Source organism: Calonectris borealis, chromosome 2 (assembly GCF_964195595.1).
Source record: "Calonectris borealis chromosome 2, bCalBor7.hap1.2, whole genome shotgun sequence".
Classification (NCBI taxonomy): domain Eukaryota; kingdom Metazoa; phylum Chordata; class Aves; order Procellariiformes; family Procellariidae; genus Calonectris; species Calonectris borealis.
The window spans coordinates 18,637,798-18,659,689 of record NC_134313.1 but is presented as its reverse complement, the minus strand read 5'-3'; the positions used below and the strand labels follow the sequence as shown (position 1 = coordinate 18,659,689).

Here is a 21,892-nt window from a genome sequence, read left to right as displayed (position 1 = left end):
TACCCGGGATAAGGAGAAGGTGGAGGTACTCAATGACTTTTCTGCCTCAGTCTTCACTGGCAAGTGCTCAAGCCTGACCGCCCAAGCCGCAGAAGGCAAAGGCAGGGACTGGGAGAATGAAGAGCTGCCCACTGTAGGAGAAGATCAGGTTCAAGACCATCTAAGGAACCTGAAGGTGCACAAGATGATGGGACCCGATGAGATCCATCCACGGGTCCTGAGGGAACTAGCGGATGAAGTTGCTAAGCCACTATCCATCATATTTGAGAAGTTGTGGCAGTCCGGTGAAGTTCCCACTGACTGGAAAAGGGGAAACATAATCTCCATTTTTAAAAAGGGAAAAAAGGAAGACCCGGGGAACTACAGGCCAGTCAGTCTCACCTCTGTGCCTGGGAAGATCATGGAGCAGATCTTCCTGGAAGCTCTGCTAAGGCACATGGAGGACATGGAGGTGATTTGAGACAGCCAGCATGGCTTCACCAAGGGCAAGTCCTGCCTGACCAACTCAGTGGCGTGGTATGATGGAGTGACTACATCAGAGGACATGGGAAGGGCTACAGATGTTGTCTACCTGGACCTCTGTAAGGCCTTTGACACAGTCCCTCACAACGTCCTTCTCTCTAAACAGGAGAGGCATGGATTGGATGGGTGCAGTGTCCGGTGGGTGAGGAATTGGTTGGATGGTCGCATCCAGAGGGTAGTGGTCAAGGGCTCAATGTCCAGATGGAGATCGGTGACAAGTGGTGTCCTGCAGGGGTCCATACTGGGACCGGTAGTATTTAATATCTTCATCAGTGACATAGACAGTGGGATTGAGTGCACCCTCAGCAAGTTTGCAGATGACACAAGCTGAGTGGTGCGGTTAACACACCTGAGAGACGGGATACCATCCAGAGGGACCTGGACAAGCTGAAGAAGTGGGCCCGTGTGACGCTCATGAGGTTCAACAAGGCCAAGTGCAAGGTCCTGCACCTGGTTCAGGGCAACCCCCGGTATGAATACAGGCTGGGGGATGAAGGGATTGAGAGCAGCCCTGCTGAGAAGGACTCGGAGGTACTGGTGGATGAAAAGCTGGACATGAGCCAGCAATGTGCACTTGCAGCCCAGAAGGCCAACCATATCCTGGGCTGCATCAAAAGAAGCGTGGCCAGCAGGTTGAGGGAGGTGATTCTGCCCCTCTACTCTGCTCTGGTGAGACCCCACCTGGAGTACTGCAGCCAGCTCTGGGATCCCCACTAGAAGAAAGACATGGACCTGTTGGAGTGGGTCCAGAGGAGGGCCACAAAAAGGATCAGGGGGATGGAACGCCTCTCCTATGAAGAAAGGCTGAGAGAGTTGGGGTTATTCAGCCTGGGGAAGAGGCGGCTTCGGCGAGACCTTATTGCGGCCTTTCAGTACTTAAAGGGGGCTTACAAGACAGATGGGGACAAACTTTTTATCAGGGCCTGTTGCGGCAGGACAAGGGGTCATGGTTTTAAACTAAAAGAGGGTAGATTTAGACTAGATAGAAGGAAGCAATTTTTTCCAATGAGGGTGGTAAAACACTGGAATGTGTTGCCCAGAGAGGTGGTAAATGCACCATCCCTGGGAACATTCAAGGTCAGGTTGGACAGGGCTCTGAGCAACCTGATCTGGTTGAAGATGTGCCTGCCCATGGCAGGGGGGTTGGACTAGATGACCTTTAAAGGTCCCTTCTAACCCAAACTATTCTATGATTCTATGATTCTAAAACTAACTAATTGAGGCAATGGGCAAGAAAATCCTATTTTGACTCCCTGCTCCTTCCTATCCCCTAAATTTTACAAAACTATTAACAACTTTGATGCCTTGTAAAGCATTGTGTTGGGCAGCCCTAGATAGAGATAATTCTAATAGTACCAGCTGTAATACATAATACTAATTCAATTACAATTGTCTTTCTATTATTTATATAAAGTTTCAGCTTCTCTAGCCTTTCCCTCTCCCCTGCCTTTAATTTGGTGAAGGATGCTATCTCACCTGTAATTTATGTTACCAGATACAAATTAATTTTCTGTATATATTGGATGATTTGTAAAGGAGTCAAATTCAAATTATACCACATTATCAATGGTGAACATTTTAACTCATTAAATAAATGACAGATGCAGAATTATGTATGAACAGTTGATAAAATGAGATAAAAAACTGCAAGGAACAGATAAGAAGGTGAATCCACTTTTTAGAAACAGATTTTTAGTTTAAAGATTAAGAAAATAATATATATTTTTAAAAAAAAAAGCATTCAAGGTCATAAAAAGGTTTGAACATAAAATATCTGTTGTCATTGAATAACATTCCTCTTGAGGTAAAAGGGCCAATAATCCAGTTAAATACTCATACCGAATTTCATGAAATGGCAAGAGGAAAGTAAAAGTAGATATGTCCCCTGTGTGAGCTTTCTGTTTGTTAATTACACTGTAGCTAAAGTACGCAGACACCATCTGTTTCACTCAGACACCATTATATACTCAAAGAAAGTATATGAAAACTTGAAACAAAGTTGCACAGAATTATCTTTCTATTTCCTCCATCTCCTCAAATATATTTCTTTCCTGGTTAATAAAATAATATGTCCATATAGCAACAGTGTAATTCAGGTTGTGTAGCTATTTATACATTATTTTTAAAATCTTAAGGTAGGGAAAAAAAAAATGTCTGCGATTCTAATAAGGAATATATACCCAAACTGTGCAACATCAAATATTTGAGAAGGATCACTGTGATTTTGTGAACTTGGACTGAAGAGTAAGAGAAATGCTGTGGCAGTGACACTTCATGAATCCTTTAACCTACCATCATTAGATCTCAACAGACTGCAAGAGCATGGAGAATTAAATAAAATATCTTTCCTTTCAGATGAAACTCTAAAACCTCTTTTCAGGTAAAGCACTGGAAGTACATCAGTAGCTGATTTATGGTTTTACTCCCATGTCCCATCCATTTTTCCTTGAAACTCCATTCTTAGTATGCATCAATCTCTTTTTCCACTCACCCTAAATGACTACCTGAATAAGTTCAGTGCATAATGCTCTCCCTATTCCCTTTTTGGCCTCAACATTAAATAAAGGAGCATGTCTGAGGCTGAAAAGCAGATATGTGAGAGTCTCCCAAACAGGCTCTGGAAGTGGGTAAGGTAGTAAAATGGCAAAAATATCTTGGAGCCAAGGAATTAAAAACGCTATTCACGGCTTTGAAAACCAGCAGATGGAGCAGAGGCACTCTTTCACTACAAATTAAATATCTTTTACATTGTCCTCTCATTCACATACTTCATTATTCCTTCAAATTACTGTGTGCACACGTGTTTTTGTCATAGAAAGAATGAGGGTACGGGAAAACAAGCGCTAATACAATTACCAAGCACAGGAAGCACAACAAGGTAAATAATATTATCATTAAGAGTCTCTCTGTCAATCCACGTTAGAAACATTACTACTGCTAAACAAAATGATGATATTAGAACAGATCTTGCTAATCTTGAAAAAATATATATAAATTTCATTGACCAGAAAAAAAAGAAGGTCAAAATGGACCTCACTCAATGATTTTTTCTGTTTCAGCACTAAAAATGTCTAAAAGGATTTAATAACAGTTAAGTAACTGTTTAGATTTGTCATCATGCTGCCTGTAGTAAAATGAAATAATGCTAGAAGGCAAAAGGGAGAAGGACACTGCTGTTCCTGTAGTGCTATTTCCCGTTTCAACCTATAAAAGCGCAGCAGGAGTGAAAACTCTGCACAGATGTCTCTGAAAGCAGAAACTCTTATTGATTAGAAAAGGATGGAGACTTTAACATGCCTACACCACCTCCTTTGTGAAAAACGCTAGTCATAATTATGAGCATTCTGGCACTGCCCCAGCTGCCCTTGAAACAAAGCCAAACTAGCAAAGGACTTTTTTTTTTTTTTTTTAAGATAAAAATATAGCTTTACAACAAATCTGTAAGTCTGGGCCAATTCTTTCCCTAACAAAGTCAGAAACGTTATCACTGATTTCAATTGTTCCCAGCACTACAGCTAGCTGTGAGAGAACTACCTTATTAAAAAAAAAATTAAATGCATCAACTTACTTGAAAACTGTATGGCGAATCCAGATTTGCTGATATAAAAATCTGTGTCAAACTGGATAGTTACTATGTTGAGTGTACTGTGAATGCCTTCGGGAACAAGGGATCCACTAATTTCTTTGAGTAACATCTCATTCTCAGGTGGACCATCCCAAACTCGTAGAATGTCATGGGATGCCTCGGTATCAAAAGCAAGAAACTGGAGGCTGTAAGAATACCGTGATTTTATTGTCAGCTTTCATATTACTCAACAACATATCTTTAGCAACAAAACTAAACCAAAAAAGCAAGTAAACTTTGATTTCCAAGGGTGATTTTCCATAATGTTTCACACCTTTACCTTTGGATGCATAAAAGCCCAATACAGAAATGTATTTGAAAGAAAAAAAACAACAATATTTGAATTTGACTACCATGAAATAATATATTACTTTAGCCATTCAAATGGTATCCACACAATCTTTTCAGGAAATAGTTTTGTTTTTCTTAAGACAATATTACGTATCACATTCTCAACAAAACAAATTAAATAGAACTGTAAACTCATGCAATTAGTGATATAGTGTGAATAAATGTCTAACTAAAAAGAACTACTGAAATGCAGGTTTTTTTTTTTAAATGTGAATTCTTGCATTAAACGGTTCTGCTGACTCCAGCACTATTAACATATTCAATCTTATAACTTTGGCATTAAAATAGCATTTGTATTAGATATTTTTTAATCAGATTTCCAGTTAACAGTTCTAGTTTGTATATATGTTTGCATATATATGTATATGAATTGGTTTAAAATTCATCAGCATTTCACAAAATTATAACCAATTTTAAAGCTTGATCTTCATCAGATAATGTTTATTGAAAAATAAAGTTTCAACACAAACCTACGTATTCAAACTTAGAATGTCAAAAATACTGGCCTTGAGCTGCATCTTAAATTTTAAATCCTAAATCCCTCTTTTTCTCCACTGTATAGATAAGATTTGGTTATTATTGTAATCAAAATTTTTGTTATAATTGTAAGATTTGTTTTTAGTACCTGACAATATTTCCTGGGTCTACTTCAATCACCCACATGCAACGCAGATTGTTGTCATAGGGAAAAGGATAGCCAGGAGATAATATTCTTCCTGATGATTCTCCTTTAAAACGGCCTCCACATTCAGCTAATAAAAAACATTACGTAATGTGTTACTTTTAATTCATTACAGATAGTCTTCCAGCTAATCATCTGAGCAATCAATTTATACATCTACTCTCTTGCTGAATAAATAACACAACTAAACTGACTGTATGCCCTAAGATTGTAAGACAACATACAAGGATTTGAAGTGCCTTGGGAAAGGAACCTGTAAATGTGGTTTTATTTGAATATTTCTGTATTTTCCTTTGGCACCTATGTTTTTCTAATAATTTTGAACACAACATAATAATTAGAAAACATACCATTATATAATGAAAGGAACATGGATTGTTACTTAAAAAAAAAAAAAAGAAAAGAACAACATGTCACCCTAAAGCAGTAGAATTAAATTAAGAAAACTAAATAAATTAGTTAGTACAAAATAAAATACATAATTTTTTAAAAAAGAGAGGAAACATACTAAATAAAAGCAGACTATTCAGAGAGAAAATCAGCCTTTCAGCCTAGAAAAAAAATGTAAAACTTCTTACTCAAAACTTGTCCTCACAGTGAAGCTATAGTATTTCTTAGAGGATAACAGATGGTAAGTAGCTCCCTCTTAGATAGCCTCAGCAAGTCATTAGGCAAAACTGAGTACTTCATAATCTTAATACCTAATCTTTTAGAAAACCTGATTTTTTAAATGTAGATCCCTGAGACCTTTAAAGCCTTCCTATTTCGCTTTCCTTCTTTTTAAAGTCCCTCTAATACTTTCTGACTTGTGAAGTGTAAAGCCAAAATAATTAGATCTCTTGGTATAGTTAAAATGCAGTTTTATTTTGATTTAACATCACCTAAAATATTTAGTTGAGAGATTTATTACCTTATGATCTGTGAGTTCCATGATAAAATATAATTGAAATGCTACTCTTGGTGGATTTTCTGACATAATAAAAGCAAATTCGCAGAGACAGGTGGCCTTTCATATCTTTTTAAGCACTTTGCCAATCTGTTAATACCTAAACACTCTTTAAAAAAAAAAAACTTTTGTAATTATTCAACTCAGAGGGTAGCATAGTCTATTATTCTTCCAGTAGAGTAAGGATATAAATAGAGTACACTATAAAGAAAAAATTACTCACTGACAAACTGAACGAAACTTAAAATTAATTACATTTCATCCAGGACCACGGAACAACTACAAGTTTATAATTTCTAATTTTCACAGAGGATAACCAGTTTGCTTTTTTATTATGATTTCTGAAGGCTCCCTCTTTCTCCCCAGTGGCTTATTTCTGCCTCTCCAGCAAGGTTCCACTCCCCCGTTCTGCTGGTCGCTGAATCAGCTGTGCAAGTCTTTTTTCTCAGAAAGCAGCACCCTCTCAGGTTGCAGTCAGGAGTAACAGAGCAAACCCCTTTTTATCTTACATCTCCAGATTGCTTACTATGAAGACAATCCTAATTAAGAATCTTAATTTTGCCTCTAAGTGTCATTGCTAAAGATTCTCCTAAGGATGTCAAGTTAAAGGAAATATATATTATACTACATTTCTTCCTGCAAATTCCATGGATAGTATGTTGTATTGTAACATTTACTACATGTTTAAGATTTATGATTACTACACCTGCTTGAAAACAGTTTTGCTATTGTCTTATCAATGTCACATTCTTCCATAAAATGATACTAAACAAGAAGAGTAGCATTTTTAAGCCAATTTCTAATAGTAGCAGAAAATTAAAATGTCTGTTGACTTATGTTGCTCATAAATATCCAAGAAATAATTTTATTTCTAAAATAACTCATGCAACACATCACTATTGTCACAGATTCTCGGGGTTTGCCTGAACAGTCTGTAGACTAAAAGATCTTGTAGTGGGCTGGGACCAAGTTATTATAAGCATGAAACTTGAGTGCATACAGCTACCTGACTCATAAACAAGTACCCTGGAAATAAAGGGCATCAGTGTTGCCAAAACAATCTTTTTTTTCAATTTCCTTTCATAGCAAAGAAACTTAGTTTCAATCTGATTCTAACTAAAAGTGAATGTTGAAAGAAGAATTCCTATAAACCAGAAATGTTAGAAAAATTTATTGCTGATTCATCTTCACCTCCTGCTATTTAATCCATTACTGAATTTAAAGTCTCAAAAACTGACTGTTTTGATCACGGATGAGTAAGAGATGTTCAGACTCAGGCTTTTGTTTGGACATATTAAAGAAGTAACTAAAAGAGGTCTCAATCCTGTACAAAAACCGTTGTGATGAAATTTTATCGTTTTCTTTGAGGAACATTTCTAATCTGAGCATGCTTTTTCTTACTGATCTTGTGCATTTCTTAACTGCCCTTCTGCTTCCCAGTTCTCTTCTAGCCAATTTCCTCATGTTGTATCATTACAAAGACATCATTAATCTTTTACTGTATATTTTTCAGCCCAAGAAAACATCAACTGATATCTAAGACATTTTATAGGATTCTACTGCATCCCTTCAAGAGTACTTTAAAGCATCTGCAGTGATGCAGAAGGTATATGTAATTCAAGATCATTATTTACGATTGGCATTCAAAAACTTTTTGATTTCTTAAGCTTGTTTATACAAAAAACTCACTTGTTTTAATTAAAATTCTTTTAAAATCTATTTAGTCAAACCTATGCAATCCTCAGGTTGGGATGGATACTACTGCTGATACAGACAACAGCTTTACAGCTGTTTAACTCTCTCTGGATGCAAGTAATATGTTTTACTACTTGGCTATGGAGAAATACCTAAATGAAATAAACAAAATCAATATAAATCATTCCTAAGTTCATTTAAATGACACCATCTATGTACTTTTGTTTGCTTAAGGAAGAGCAATACATACAAATATGTGGTATTCTGAAGTGGATGGATAAGTAACCTCCCTAAGAACAGCAGACTAATAGATATGTTTTTAATAAGATTAATTTAAAACTCAAGAAGTTTATACTACAGATGGAGTCACATTCTAAATAGATTCACCTATACATTTTTGGAATAATTATAATGTCGTTTTCACAGAGTCTGGTGGCAGTGCAAAACCTAGGTGCTTAATTTGTGTAATTTTTTTGAAAGATAGTGATTTGAGTTGGATGGTTTACCAGTACTGAAACAAAAAAGAATATAAACCCTTGAGTATATGCAGCGTATCGTCACTTTTAACAGAGGTCCAGATTCAGCTCTGAATTTCAGTTTGTTGACATTTTTTGTTAGTTTATATCAGCTCTGAATCTGTCTCACTTCCTAATCCAAAGGTGGATTAGGCAGTACCCTTTGAGCTGTATGCATCTATTTTGGAGAGGGACTGCTGAATAATTAAATCCAGGGACCTTCCTCCAAACAGCTTCTGTCATGTAGGGGACACACAACAACAGTGTTTATCTCCCATCTGTGAGCTATTCTAGCAATCCCCTTCCAGTAGACCTAGATTTGCACTATATGAAGTTTTGAATATTTGCTTAGAATATGAGAAAGTTGAATTTCCCACAGTTAGTGTAAATAGTGCACAGTACATAATCTAGATAATAAATAAAAAAAATGAAGGAATAATTTTAGACATATTTACCTTGGTCTGTTTTAAAACTAAGCAAGAACTCATTCATATATATATGAGTGCTACTATGGTGATACATCTATGATTTTTAATGCTTATAATGGAACTCAAAATGTAATTTGTTGTTCAAACTTTTAATTTCAACTTTCTGGCACCTTCACATTTTATTTGATATTTTTGTTTCAACTTCCATCACATGTTCTTTGTGCACCTTTTATTTGCTACTTGCACATTCCAATGCCATGCTTTCCCGCTAATTCTTTGGTTTCATCTATCCTAAATGATGTAGAAATTAGTCATGGCTTATCACAAATTTGGGATTTACGCATTTATTCCCTATTTATTACTCTAAGAGAGCTGTTCAGTCTTTATTTGTTGCATATTTTTCCTGAATGGGCTTTATGTTTTGATAAAGATATGCCAAAGTATATTGTTTTCTGTCAAACTTAAATCTAGGCACAAAGTGCATTTCACCCCTTGCTTCCCCTACTCACTCAATCCCAATTTCCTCTAAAAGGAGAAGAAAAAGGAAGAAAATTACTAGAATATTTAAGTTTTGTCGTCTTTTTGCTCTCCTACAGAAGAAATTGAGCCTGTAGGTACCTGCACAACTTATAAAGTTATTGCAATACTGTAATAAAGTGTATAATACTGTGTTATTCATCACAGCAACATAACAGAAGCCAAGTGACAAAAATACAATATAACTCTATATCTTTTCGTACCTTTAAGTTTTTCTTTTAATTTATTTTATAGTATTTGTATGTAAATATATGAAAAGTTTTCTAGCTTAATGTTATTTAGATACAATTAGAAAAACCAAATACTAGTTTTACAAGTCCTCATAAAACATATATGGTCCTGGCTTTCTGATCAAGCTGTTTTTTTATGTTGACTATTCGCTGACTATAACTAGGTTTTCACATATTAGGAATTTCAGTATGCATGAATGTTTAATAATTACTATCATTTTTAAACCTAAAAAAGGCAACACCACTCACATAAACTTAGATGAGATTTATGCAGACAGATCTGTAAATGTGTGTGTAAATAGATCTGTATACATACAGATCAGATTTCACATAGATCTAACAATCCTTACAATTTTTTTCTTTCTTATATTCAGATAACAGTTTAAGTAAATAAAAAAATAAAAAATAAAAAAGTTTAATACCAATACATGATGGCAGGGGATAGTCCCACGCCCTTCTTTCCCCAGTCATACACTTTAGAAGGCTACTTCCATGGAGTGTATAACCTGGATTGCATCCATAAATTATAGTGCTTCCAGCAAAATGGCCTTGGTCACTGATTTTATATCCAAACTGTGGTACACCAGGGTCCTCACAATGTGAAAGCTCAAAACCTGTGGTAGGAATAAAAAATTATAGTTACAAAATCAAACAGATAAATACATTCATGAAATTAAGTTTTTCTGTTTTCCAATGGAAATCAAATATTTTCAGACTTCATGTAACAACCTATTTAAGGTTTCTTCTCTGTTTTTAAACAGTCTAAGTAGGATAACTGTCTATACCACTCACTTAGAGCATGCAAACCAAACTGCATCATAACATCATTTTTCCTAAGAGTCCAATTAAAGACTGAGAAGGAAATTCATTATCATTATCAATCAGTTCTAAAATTATGTGATAAATTATAAAATGGCAGTTAAAGTGACTGTCCATTTACTTTGATAACAATTTAGTTTGTGAATAGACATTTAAAGGCTCATAAACAAAATTGCACAGCAGATTTGTTTGTTGTTATTGTGCATAGTAACACCAACGGCACAATAGCACCTATGGCACTGAAGAAATACTGTTATATTTATCAATCCCTACCCTAATCCTGCATTCGGTAGTTTGTAAATTTAAAATCTACATGCAGGAAGCAGTGATAATGATGATATAGAGAATTCAAGCCAAACAATTTGCATATTTTTGAGAATTAAGAGATGTGGAGGAAGAAGGAAACAAAATTACTTATGCATTATACAGAAACAGGGAAGCATATTAACATTTGGGGAAACATAAACTGTAATTTGGGAGATTCCAGATAAGGTTTTCTGTTATTAACTGAGAAGCAGCTCGAAACCTCACTTTGTTCAAAATCAAATGTATTTTATCAATATCATGCAGCTCAAACTGTTTGTAGGTAAAAAGGCACTTGTGTCAGATTGATATTCCTATATGTACGTAACAAATGAAGGGTTTTTCATGTCTGCATTGTTCAGTGAAGTCATTTACACAGTATTTGTCCATCTGGTCAACAGTCGGAAGCCTTTCACAATCTCTCCTCAGGTGCTGAATTATTACTATTGATTGATTGAAAAAATGTTCGTAATTTTATTTTACAGACAAAATGTTTCAGGTTGGATAAGGCTGTTTGCTCACATAAGGAAAAAAAAAAAAGGTCAAATGCTGTATCTTCCCAGTTCTTCCTTCCACTCGTTCAATGACTGTCCTGGTTTCAGCTGGGATAGAGTTAATTTTCTTCCTAGTAGTTGGTATAGTGCTGTGTTTTGGATTTAGGATGAGAATAATGTTGATAACACACTGATGTTTTAGTTGTTGTTAAGTAACGTTTACAGTAGTCAAGGACTTTTCAGCTTCCCGTGCTCTGCCAAGTGCTCAAGAAGCTGGGAGGGAGCATAGCCAGGACAGCTGACCCAACTGGCCAATGGGGTATCCCATACCATATGATGTCATGCTCAGTATATAAAGCTGGGGGAAGAAGAAGGAAGGGGGGGACGTTTGGAGTGATGGCGTTTATCTTCCCAAATAACCGTTACGCATCATGGAGCCCTGCTTTCCTGGAGATGGCTGAACACCTGCCTGCCGATGGGAAGTGGTGAATGAATTCCTTGTTTTGCTTTGCTTGCGTGCACAGCTTTTGCTTTCCCTATTAAACTGTCTTTATCTCAACCCACGAGTTTTCTCACTTTTACCCTTCAGATTCTCTCCCCCATCCCACCGAGGAGGAGTGAGCGAGCAGCTGCGTGGGGCTCAGTTGCCAGCTGGGGTTAAACCACAACAATGACTCACTGAAAACGGCTCACCTCCTGAAGAGCCTCCACAACCTCTGAGATGAATTTTTCTCCTTCCTAGCTAAGTTATTGTTTCCCAGTACAGACTGTTCTGCAGAAGCTCTAAAAGAGACTAATGTGAGTCCCAAATGAAGAACCTTGTTTTGATATTGCCAGTCTGGATACTTATTGACCAGTTAGAATTTCCTGTCTTCTAAGAAAATTGTTGATCACACTGCATGAAAAGAAGTTAAAATGTGCTTTGACCCCTGAGATGTCCTCATCTCTGGACAGCCTGTTTATAGACACAGCACCAAAGTAGTCTTTTTAACTGACCACTTCCCTCTTGAGGGTAAACATGTAACTCCATTGTCTAAGCGTAGGTACTAGCAGCATTTTTGCTGTCCTAAGTGTATTTCAGCTATCCACACAGTGCTGGCAGTTCCGGCAACAGGACCAAAAGGAAAACTGTATCCTTTGGGAGAAGCACCTGGTAGCTAGGGGCATAGTGAAGGGGATCTTGAATGGCAATAATTGGCTATTTTAGACAACTGAAGGAGCATGAATGCTCACAATGTGTCCCTGAGGACACAGAATGTTTCATTACAGCTTGTGGGGATTTTGTTTACTGCTTAAAAGTATCAGGGTAAGCCCATGGTACTTTTGGAAGGTTTCATTGTCTACATCTATGCAAAACAAATATTAGCTGTCTTTCCCAAAATGGGAAATGGCCAATGGGTGATGATCAGTGGCACGAAGTCTAGTTGGAGGCCAGTAACTAGCGGTGTGCCTTAGAGGTTAATACCAGGTCCAATCTTGTTCAACATCTTCATTAATGATCTGGATAATGGGGCAGAGTGTATCCTCAGTAAGTTTGCTGATAATACGAAACTGGGATGAGGGGCTGGTATGCCAGAGGATCATGCTGCCATCCAGAGTGACCTCGGCAGGCTGGAGAAATGGGCCAACATAAACCTCAGGAAGTTCAACAAGGAGAAGTGCAAAGTCCTCCACCAGAGGAGGAGTAAATCCATGCAGCAATATACGCTGGGGCCACCCAGCTGGAAAGCAGCTCTGTAGAAAAGGACCTGAAGGTCCTGGTGGACGCCAAGCTGAACACAAGTCAGCAATGTGCCCTTGCAGCAAAGAAGGCTAATGGTATGCTGGGCTGCATTAGGAAGCATGTTGCCAGCAGGTCAACAGAGGTGATCCTTCCTCTCTATCCTAAGCACTGTTGAGGCCACATCTGGAGTATGGTGTCCAGTTCTGGGCTCCCCAGCACAAGAGAAATGTGGAGCTTATGAAGAGAGTCCAACAAGGGCCACTAAGATGATTAAGGGATGGGAGCATCTCTCCTATGGGTAAAGGCTGAAGAGCTGGGACTGTTCAGCCTGGAGAAGAGAAGGCTCAGGAGGGATCTTATCCATGCACATAAATCTGAAGGGAGAGTGTAAAGGAGATGCAGTGTACTGAGTCTGGCTGGGATGGAGTTAATTATCTTCATAGGAGCCCATACGATGCTATGTTTTAGATTGACTAAACCAGTGTTAATAACACACTAATGCTTCTGCTATTGCTGAGTGGTACTTGCACAGCATCAAGTCCTTCTCTGTTTCTCACTCTGCCCCCCACAGCAAGTGGGCTGGAGGTGTGCAAGAGGTTGGAAGGGGACACAGCTGGGACAGCTGACCCTAGCTGACCAAAGAGATATTCATGCCATATAGTGTCATGTTGAGCAATAAAACTGCGAGATAGTCTTTCCAAAGGGGCCATTGCTCAGTCACTGGCTGGGCATTGGTCTGCTTGTGGGAGGTGATGAGTGACTGCCTTTGCATCACTTGGTTTTTCTTTTTCTCTTTCCTCCCTGTCTTTATTTTGACCCATGAGGTTTTCCTCACTTTTTCTCTTCCAGTTCTACAATATCTACAAAAGAAGATTCAGCATTGTTCAGGCTAATAAATATTCAGGCTAGGAAAGTGTATTCTATGAGAATGCCTGTCTCAAAAGACATGAAATGTTAATTATAAGGTTCAAGTGCTGGGCTTGGACGCACCTATATAAATAAGAAAAATGAAATACCCTGACACTTACATAGTAACACACCACTGGAAGGCCTATCTTTAATCATAGGATACAGTCCTATGCTATCACAGGCTATTATGTGGTATAATTATGCAACTTTCACCTGAAAAATAATTACATACTCTTGTAGTATCTTGAAATGTTTTACTTTCATTCTGCTAGACTTATATTAGTTTCATTAGAATTAGTTTTCAAAGTATGATGGAGAGTTTTTGAAACATAAGAACATTTTTTGAATAGGTGAACATGAATGATTTAAACACAGGGAGAAAAAAGCTTGTTGACAGCAGCATTGCAGAATTACCTCATAACACTGTTCTGCTTGCTAAAAATTCAGTTTTATATAGTAATTCAGTGGTGATGAAAAAATTATACACTAAAGAAATCATATAGACACATGTAACAATCACATACATTTTCAGAAGTTGCCACTTGATAAAATAGATGTATATTGCTGTTTCCTGTATACCCTCTAAGTCACAGATCTGAAAAGATTTTTCCGCTTCTAATCTTTATAGTTTAATTTTGTCAGTCTACACATAGGTAAGAAGTTTTTGTTAGGAAACTTACTTTATTATTTTGGTTCCAAATTGGATTATTCTAAACAATAATCCAAACTCAGAAATTGCTAGTGTAATGCAAAGTTAGTGTCAGACACGAATCTTAAGATGGAGAATGTCTTTTACTTATGAATTATCTTTATGAAACAATGGGTTTTGGTTACACATTTAAAACTACTCACATGCTTAGATATTTTTATGTGCTAATACAATTAACTGAAAATTATCCTTTTTTTTTTTATGCTTTCCAAGACTGAAAAAATCTTCAAAATAACCCTCTAGAAAAAAGACAGTGGTTTAAGTATCAAACTACACAAAGTACTGTCAAAGCAAGGTTTCAGTATGCTACATGTTTTGGGTTTTTTGAGGTACAACTATGAAACTATATTATTTTGATGAATGATGAGTGACTCGCTGTTGATTTTATCATTACTTGTCTTTTGACTGCATTTTCATCTTATGAGCAAGGAATTTTCATTCCTTTAAAATCATAAATCTATTACTATTGTTTTCTCAAATACTTACTGGTATACACAAGCTGAAAACCTTCATCAGTGCCCTCCATGTCCGAGTTAAATTCCAACCACAAATGATTTGAAGTACTACTTAGCGTCAAGCCTCTTAATGATGCCCCAGTATACGCACCCAGCAGGTGAGCAGTGTTGTCTTTGCCATCATAGATCTGCAAAACAAACACGAGTTTTACAGTTATAAAGAAAAAAAAAGAGGTATTTGATTCACAAAATAATTCTGTACATTTCCTCTAAGAGGCAGGACAGCTCTGCCAAGGGAGATCTATTACCAGTCAACCCAAAGTACTATTTGGATATTTGCCTCTCTTGAGATAAGTTGACTTAATTGTAGTGATTCTTCAAATGCACAATTTAAAATATGTCAGTTCCTTTTTCTGCATAACAATAGAAGTGGGCAGGGGTGCGATATCAGCTCAGTGTTTTTAAACATCTGTTTTTTTTTCTCTTTCACTGCCAGTATTGTAATGCTGGTCACAACCTATCAGCAAACACCTATTTTGTGTAGCTGTGTCTGCCTCAAGTCACTGAGGTGGCATAAGAGAAAAGCTCACATGTCCCTAACTTTGGCTTGTTAAATAAACCTCTGAATTTTTTTTTCTATGTAAAGACAGGTTCAAATATAACTATAAAATAAAAGGAGACTAGGAAATAAAATCAATTGAACAACTGCTTCTGTAAGTTGAAAGAGTAATGTAATCTATATGTAAATTGGAATACAGCACTTTTTTTTTTTCCCCAGGAGTTGTTCTTTTCCATATTTGAAACAGAAACTTCTATCAGACTACTAAATATATAAAAAAATCTTTGAATAATTCTCAGCAAATTTCCTTACAAGCTTGGTTGCTTTAAAAAATCACAGGTTGTTGCATTCTTATCATTCCTAAAAATAGTTAAACTATAACTTAACAATAATTGCTAACCCAACCACTATGTCCTGTAGGATTTATTTAGTGACTTCTATAATAAATAAACCTTTGATAAATGAGTTTTGAGAAAAATTTCCCTTGCAAATCAGTAAATTGACCCCTGAATAATTTTCAAACTGCAATATAGGGAAAATCTAAAGTTTTAGTAAAAAAATAGGGAATTGTCTCCAGTTCAAAATAAGATCTAATTGTATTAATTTGAAATGTAATTAAAGCTTGCATTTGTAAACAGGAATCTATACCACAATGAAATAAAAAAAAAATACACCACCAAAAATACACCAGTAAGACAACAAAGAGAATGTGAAATATTATGATGCCTGCTCCCCATCTGTGAGAATGACTTATACACGTAAATCCTATTTTGCAGAAATCCTCATGTCTCAAGTAATAACAAAGACTTCACATTTAATGATATGCTGAAATAAAACAAATAAGTCATTTCTAGCCTTCTCTAATGAATAAATAATTGTACAGCAGTTTAAGAAGCACAGCAAAATGACTTGGTATCATTCCTTGGTTTTTTACTGAAACTAGCAAATAAATTCCAAGCAAACTTCACATTTAAATGCCAATGTCCTTAAATGGAATGAAAATAAGAAATTAAAGCAAAAAAAAAGAGATGCAATTAATGCTTATGAACTAAAAAGTAATTTTAAAATATATAAAATAGTATTAAAATGGATGTCTTAATTTTATTTAAAACTTCTTTAAAACCATACTGAGATCAGTAATCAAGCCAGAAAAAAAAAAAACAACAGAAAATTAGTTCTGTTTTTTCAGGTTTTTTTTCGGTAACCGAAAGAAAAAAGTTAATTCTAGGAGAATTACTGCTATCCTACAGAGATATTTACATCATGACAGACTTAAAGAAAACCCAGCTTGAACTTGATGCTCTTTCTCCTAACCTCTCCAAGCTACTTATAGCTAACAGCACCCAAGGATTCAGGATTTATTTTATTTTTAAACACTACCTAAGAGTAATCCATTTCCTGCTGTGTGTGTATCACTAATAATTAACCAAAGGAAGCTATTACTAAGTTATACCAACTATTCTCAATGTCTCACCAGAACTTCCAATAAGCCACTTCATGATACAAATTTTCTTCATGTTAGCATTTTCCCACACATACTTTATTGCCAGTTTTGTTAATTGTTCTACCATATTAAACCTTTCACATTGGCACACTGACATCTCTCCAGAGTTGACAGTAATTCTACTTCATGGGTTAACTAGCTGTCCCACTATGTAATACTTCTAAGCCTACATAGTTTCTATGAAGGAACAAAATCTAAAGTACCCTAACACTTCTGAAACTCTATGATTCTTTGAGTAGGAGAACTGTATTTAGATGAGGGAGAGATGTGATTCATTTGAACGTGAAATTTTTTTTTTTCTTTTGATTGCTGATTTTCAAATATTCAAAGTAACATATACCCCTCTTCTTGAGATAGTGGGGTCTCCCTTAGGTAAATAAATGGATGCATATTTTGTAGTTTAATTCTCAATTTAAGTTACATTGTCTTTTTTGTGCTTCATTCAAGTTAATGGGCGCAAAATAGAAACTTCTAGATGTAATTAAAATGATACAGTTATTAATTCTATTCCAAATCTATCTTTATTTTTTTAAAATGTATTTAAGTTGCAAAGAAAGTGGTAACAGCCTACATTCTCTTGAGAGATTTGCAGAAACAGCATTTTCTTTCTAACTTTCCTAAAATAGGTGGGAGTTTTGCTAAAGATTTTGAATGAGTTAGCAATTCAGCTTCAGAATTTGATCCAGAAGACAAGATTATATGTGAATTAAGGTAGCACTATTATCTTATTTTTAATGTAGGAATATTCTTTCTTAAGGCTTTGCCAGTGCATCTGGATTTATGTCAGTTGGGTGCTAAATGTATGGCCAAGAATAATCATTATGAAAATATTTGGTTGGATGCATTTTCCTTAAAGTCATCCTGTAGCATTAATGCAAAGAAAATTGATTCATGACTGTATAATGCCTGAATATGCCAGTGACAAGCTATTCGGAAAACAGACGTCCATCTTTATCAGCTACTTAAAGGTCTGATCTCTTAAATGATTAATTCATAAAGAGGAGCAAAGGCACAGAAAATTGCATTAATGTTCTTCATATTACAATGATATTTTTAAATGTTAAAGGGAAGGATGCTAATAGTGAACACCGTTTACATAAATATGATTTGAACTTATAGATGTAGTGTTTAATTTGGGGAGGAGGGGTTATGTTTGCATTTACAGTTAGAGAATAAATAAAACTTCCTAACTTTCGAGGGGCTCCATTATGAACAAATTTTAAATGGAAATTAATGGCCTTTTTTCTGCTAACTTATTTAACTCCATAAAATTTTTTCAAGGGAATAGTATAAAGTGAATGTATTAAATCTGTGCATTTTAATCAAACTATTTTTGAGATTTGCCATTGAAACATAAAAGGCATATGGATATGAAGATCTGTGCCTTTATAAAGAGAAGAAATAACATAAAACCAGCAGCTCAGAGCTGAGGCTGTCAACACCCTGTCAAATACATCATTTTTATCACATGCAAATAGAAGCACTAATATAAAGACAGAAAAGGGCCCATATGTTTGGGGCTTTTTTTGTCCCCTACATTTATTACCTATTTCTCACTCGTATTTTCAGGATGATATTGCTAAAAGGATTATGATAGCAAGTGTGGAGATTCTTAAGAAACAAATTAGCAAAACACCCCAAACATTACCTCCCTTCAAAGTCTTTGCACAAAACCCCACAAAAACTGAATCACGTGCACACATTTCAAAGCTGGCCCACAGGTGAGACAGCAAACAAATGAAGTAAAATTGAATCCTCCGTATTTTGCACCAGCACAAATTGTGCTGAGCCAGTCACAGGGGAAGGGGACCATTAATGCCAGTTCTTCTATTTGGTTTACTGACACACTGTTACCTGCCTATTGCTGCACTGAGTGTTTTAATAAAACGAAAAAGAAAGATTACTTCATTACATATCAAAAATAATTCTTACAGCCATTTTTTTCCACATAGGTGCAATCTCATCTGGCACATCAGCTCTCACTCTACATATTGCCAAGCACATAACCTCCTAAAAAAGAAAAAAAACAATCCCCACAAACAACTGATGTTCTCTTTCCATCTCAGTCCTTTTCATTCTTGGTGTTCCTTTCTCTTTTGTTTTAGGTTCATTTATGGAATCTGCCTGCAGATTTTTTTGGGGCAGGGGTCTGTTTTTTTTAACATTAACAGAAAACTAGTAATTAATTAGTACCATGCATAGGTACATTTTTATTTATGTTGAAATCTACTGAAAATAAAGAAAACAATCACATTATCTTTGTTTAAGCTTCAATTTTAATAAAAGATGCCTTTCCCACAGTAAATTAGAAAAGTATATTAAACGATCTTTAACATAAAATAATACTTTCTACATTCAGCCGATTTCAACACAAATAAAGTGTTCACCACTAACAATGGACTATTGAGGCAAGTAGAAGAATGGCAACTCTGTTCCTTTCTGTGCAAATCTAAAGGGTTTGCTTACAGCTATCAGAGACTATAGTGTTTATAAGCAAAACTAGTGGATGGAGATAAAAGCGGGGGAAAAAAGCAGGTAGAAATATTCTCATAATTTGGAAACCATGTATTCTTTTTCCCTGCCTTGCACATAGGCAGTTTACTCTAAAAATTTTGAATTCTGGAAACATAGCACACAAACTCTGTTATCAGTACAATTACAAAGAAGGAAACAATTTTATACAGTGTCTGAGATTAATATTAAATGGAATGGCATATAGTGACTATACAGATCTTAAATTCTTCATATGTCTTCATGAAACTTTCATGAATATTAAAACAAGATGTGGCACTACCAAGAGCAGGTTATAGCCCTACACAAAAAAAAGTAGAGAGACTTAAATATTTCTTATAGTTTCTAATAAAAACCAACCAGCCAAACAAAAAAAACACCTACAACTTTAATGTAAGTAGCCAGAGCAGTTACATCAATAAGAGAAAAAGAGAATTGCATACTAAATGAAGCAAATGAAAAACAAATTATATGTTCTGAAACCTCTGTTCTATACCAGTTCAGAATTGATAAATGGGAACTCCTCCCTCTCTGCCTGGGGAGTAACAGTAAGGGTGGTGATTTATTTGTGTTAAATATGCTGTTTCCCTCTAATGCTGTATTCCCAGTCCAGCTGCTTCATTGTTTCAATCACAGTGCTTGTCAGGTATAAATTTGATCCATGGTCAGTTAATTCATGTGGTAAGCAGCAGACCCCGTGACTTGATTAAGCAGCATATCTGAAGTTTACCAGAATATTCAGTCTATTCAGACTTAGAATGGAATTTTATCTGCGTAGCTCTAGTAATCTAAAATATTAGCTGATAAAAAAAGTAACACAAAGTACATGATTAACTTCATTGCCAACATTTTCATCTATGAGTTCTGAAGAACAGAGATGCATTATCCGTTTCTTAACCAAAGTCTGTACCTAAAAGACTGAGCTTTAACTATGAAATATTATGGGGTTGATTCATTTATGTTTGGGGAAAGGACGCCCTGTCTGGAAGCTGTTGTTTAAATATCTTAGAATCATAGAATCATACAGGTTGGAAAAGACCTCTAAGATCATCGTGTCCAACCGTCAACCCAACACACCATGCCCACTACACCATGGCCTTAAGGGCCTCATCTACACGTCTTTTAAATACTTCCAGGGATGGTGACTCCACCACTTCCCTGGGCAGCCTCTTCCAAGGCCTGACCACTCTTTCAGTAAAGAAATTTCTCCTAATGTCCAATCTAAACCTCCCTTGGCGCAACTTGAGGCCATTTCCTCTTGTCCTATCGCTAGTTACTTGGGAGAAGAGACCAACACCCACCTCGTTACAACCTCCTTTCAGGTAGTTGTAGAGCGCAATGAGGTCTCCCCTCAGCCTCCTCTTCTCCAGGCTAAACAACCCCAGTTCCCTCTTGGTTTCCAAATGGTGAATTCCTTACCCTCCCTAGCTCATAGTTAAAAGGGAACTGTGTATTCACTGTATTTTGGCTGTAAGACTGGATGATAATTTTTTTTTTTTTTAACTTAACTTCCTTCCATTGTCATTTTTCATTCCTGAAGCCTTCATTATTCTTTAGTTACCTCAGAGATTTCTTCGAGTTTGGTCAAGGCATTAATGTTTATATACATTTACAAAGTAGTGATACAAATTATATAGGTTTACAGCATTTGTTGACTTTTATTGATTCACTTAAAACTAAAGTTACAGTATAAAGCTAATGTCCTACTCCCGTAGTCAAAAGTGTATTCTCCACAATCAGCAAAATAGTCAAATTAGGCAGTATTTTCCCTTTTTTCATTTTAGTTACCACTTCTACAAAAATAAAAGGAAGTTCCTGCAAACTTATCTTCAAAGATGTTTGACTGGGATTAACGTAAATCAGTCTAAGAGAATACAGGAAAAAATGTGGATAACCAAGGCTATTTTCCTGATCTTGAAGATATTAACACTAAATACTAGGCATATTCCCAAGTCAGTTACACACCAAATCTTCCACTGATTCTTTTTCAGCTCCCGGAGATGAGGAGTAACCAATAATAATATAATATATAATAATATATAATAACCAATAATATAATAACCAATATATAGTAACCAATAATAATATAATAATAGGGATCAACAGAAAACTTCAGAACTGGTTCCATGAGAAAAGTTTTGGAATGTGTGACTGCTGCTTTGTATTTCCCGAAACAAGACTCCTTTATCAAATGAACACATGAAAAAAGAGTCTGATGGGATTAAGACAATTTGTAAGAGCTTCATCTGAGAGATTAGGCAAGAAGAGACACGATGGGTTCCACAGATATCATTCCTTCCCACAAATTTAAGAGTTGAGTGCCTCTGTCTTGTTACAACGTCAGATAGGCTGAAAAAAGTGATAATCGTAATAAA

At 36.0% G+C, this 21,892-nt stretch overlaps 1 protein-coding gene across 3 annotated transcripts in view; it reads right to left on the bottom strand.

Annotated features, from left to right (window-relative positions):
* CSMD3 (CUB and Sushi multiple domains 3) overlaps nt 1–21,892 on the bottom strand; it is a 796,263-nt gene that overhangs the window by 262,841 nt on the left and 511,530 nt on the right. For all 3 annotated transcript variants that reach the window (XM_075141259.1, XM_075141260.1, XM_075141261.1), the window contains 4 exons: nt 14,975–15,131; nt 9,954–10,145; nt 5,124–5,250; nt 4,091–4,293 (listed from right to left, as the gene is read on the bottom strand). In XM_075141259.1, the coding sequence (XP_074997360.1) occupies nt 4,091–4,293; nt 5,124–5,250; nt 9,954–10,145; nt 14,975–15,131 (679 nt within the window). The remainder of the gene's footprint in view (nt 1–4,090; nt 4,294–5,123; nt 5,251–9,953; nt 10,146–14,974; nt 15,132–21,892) is intronic.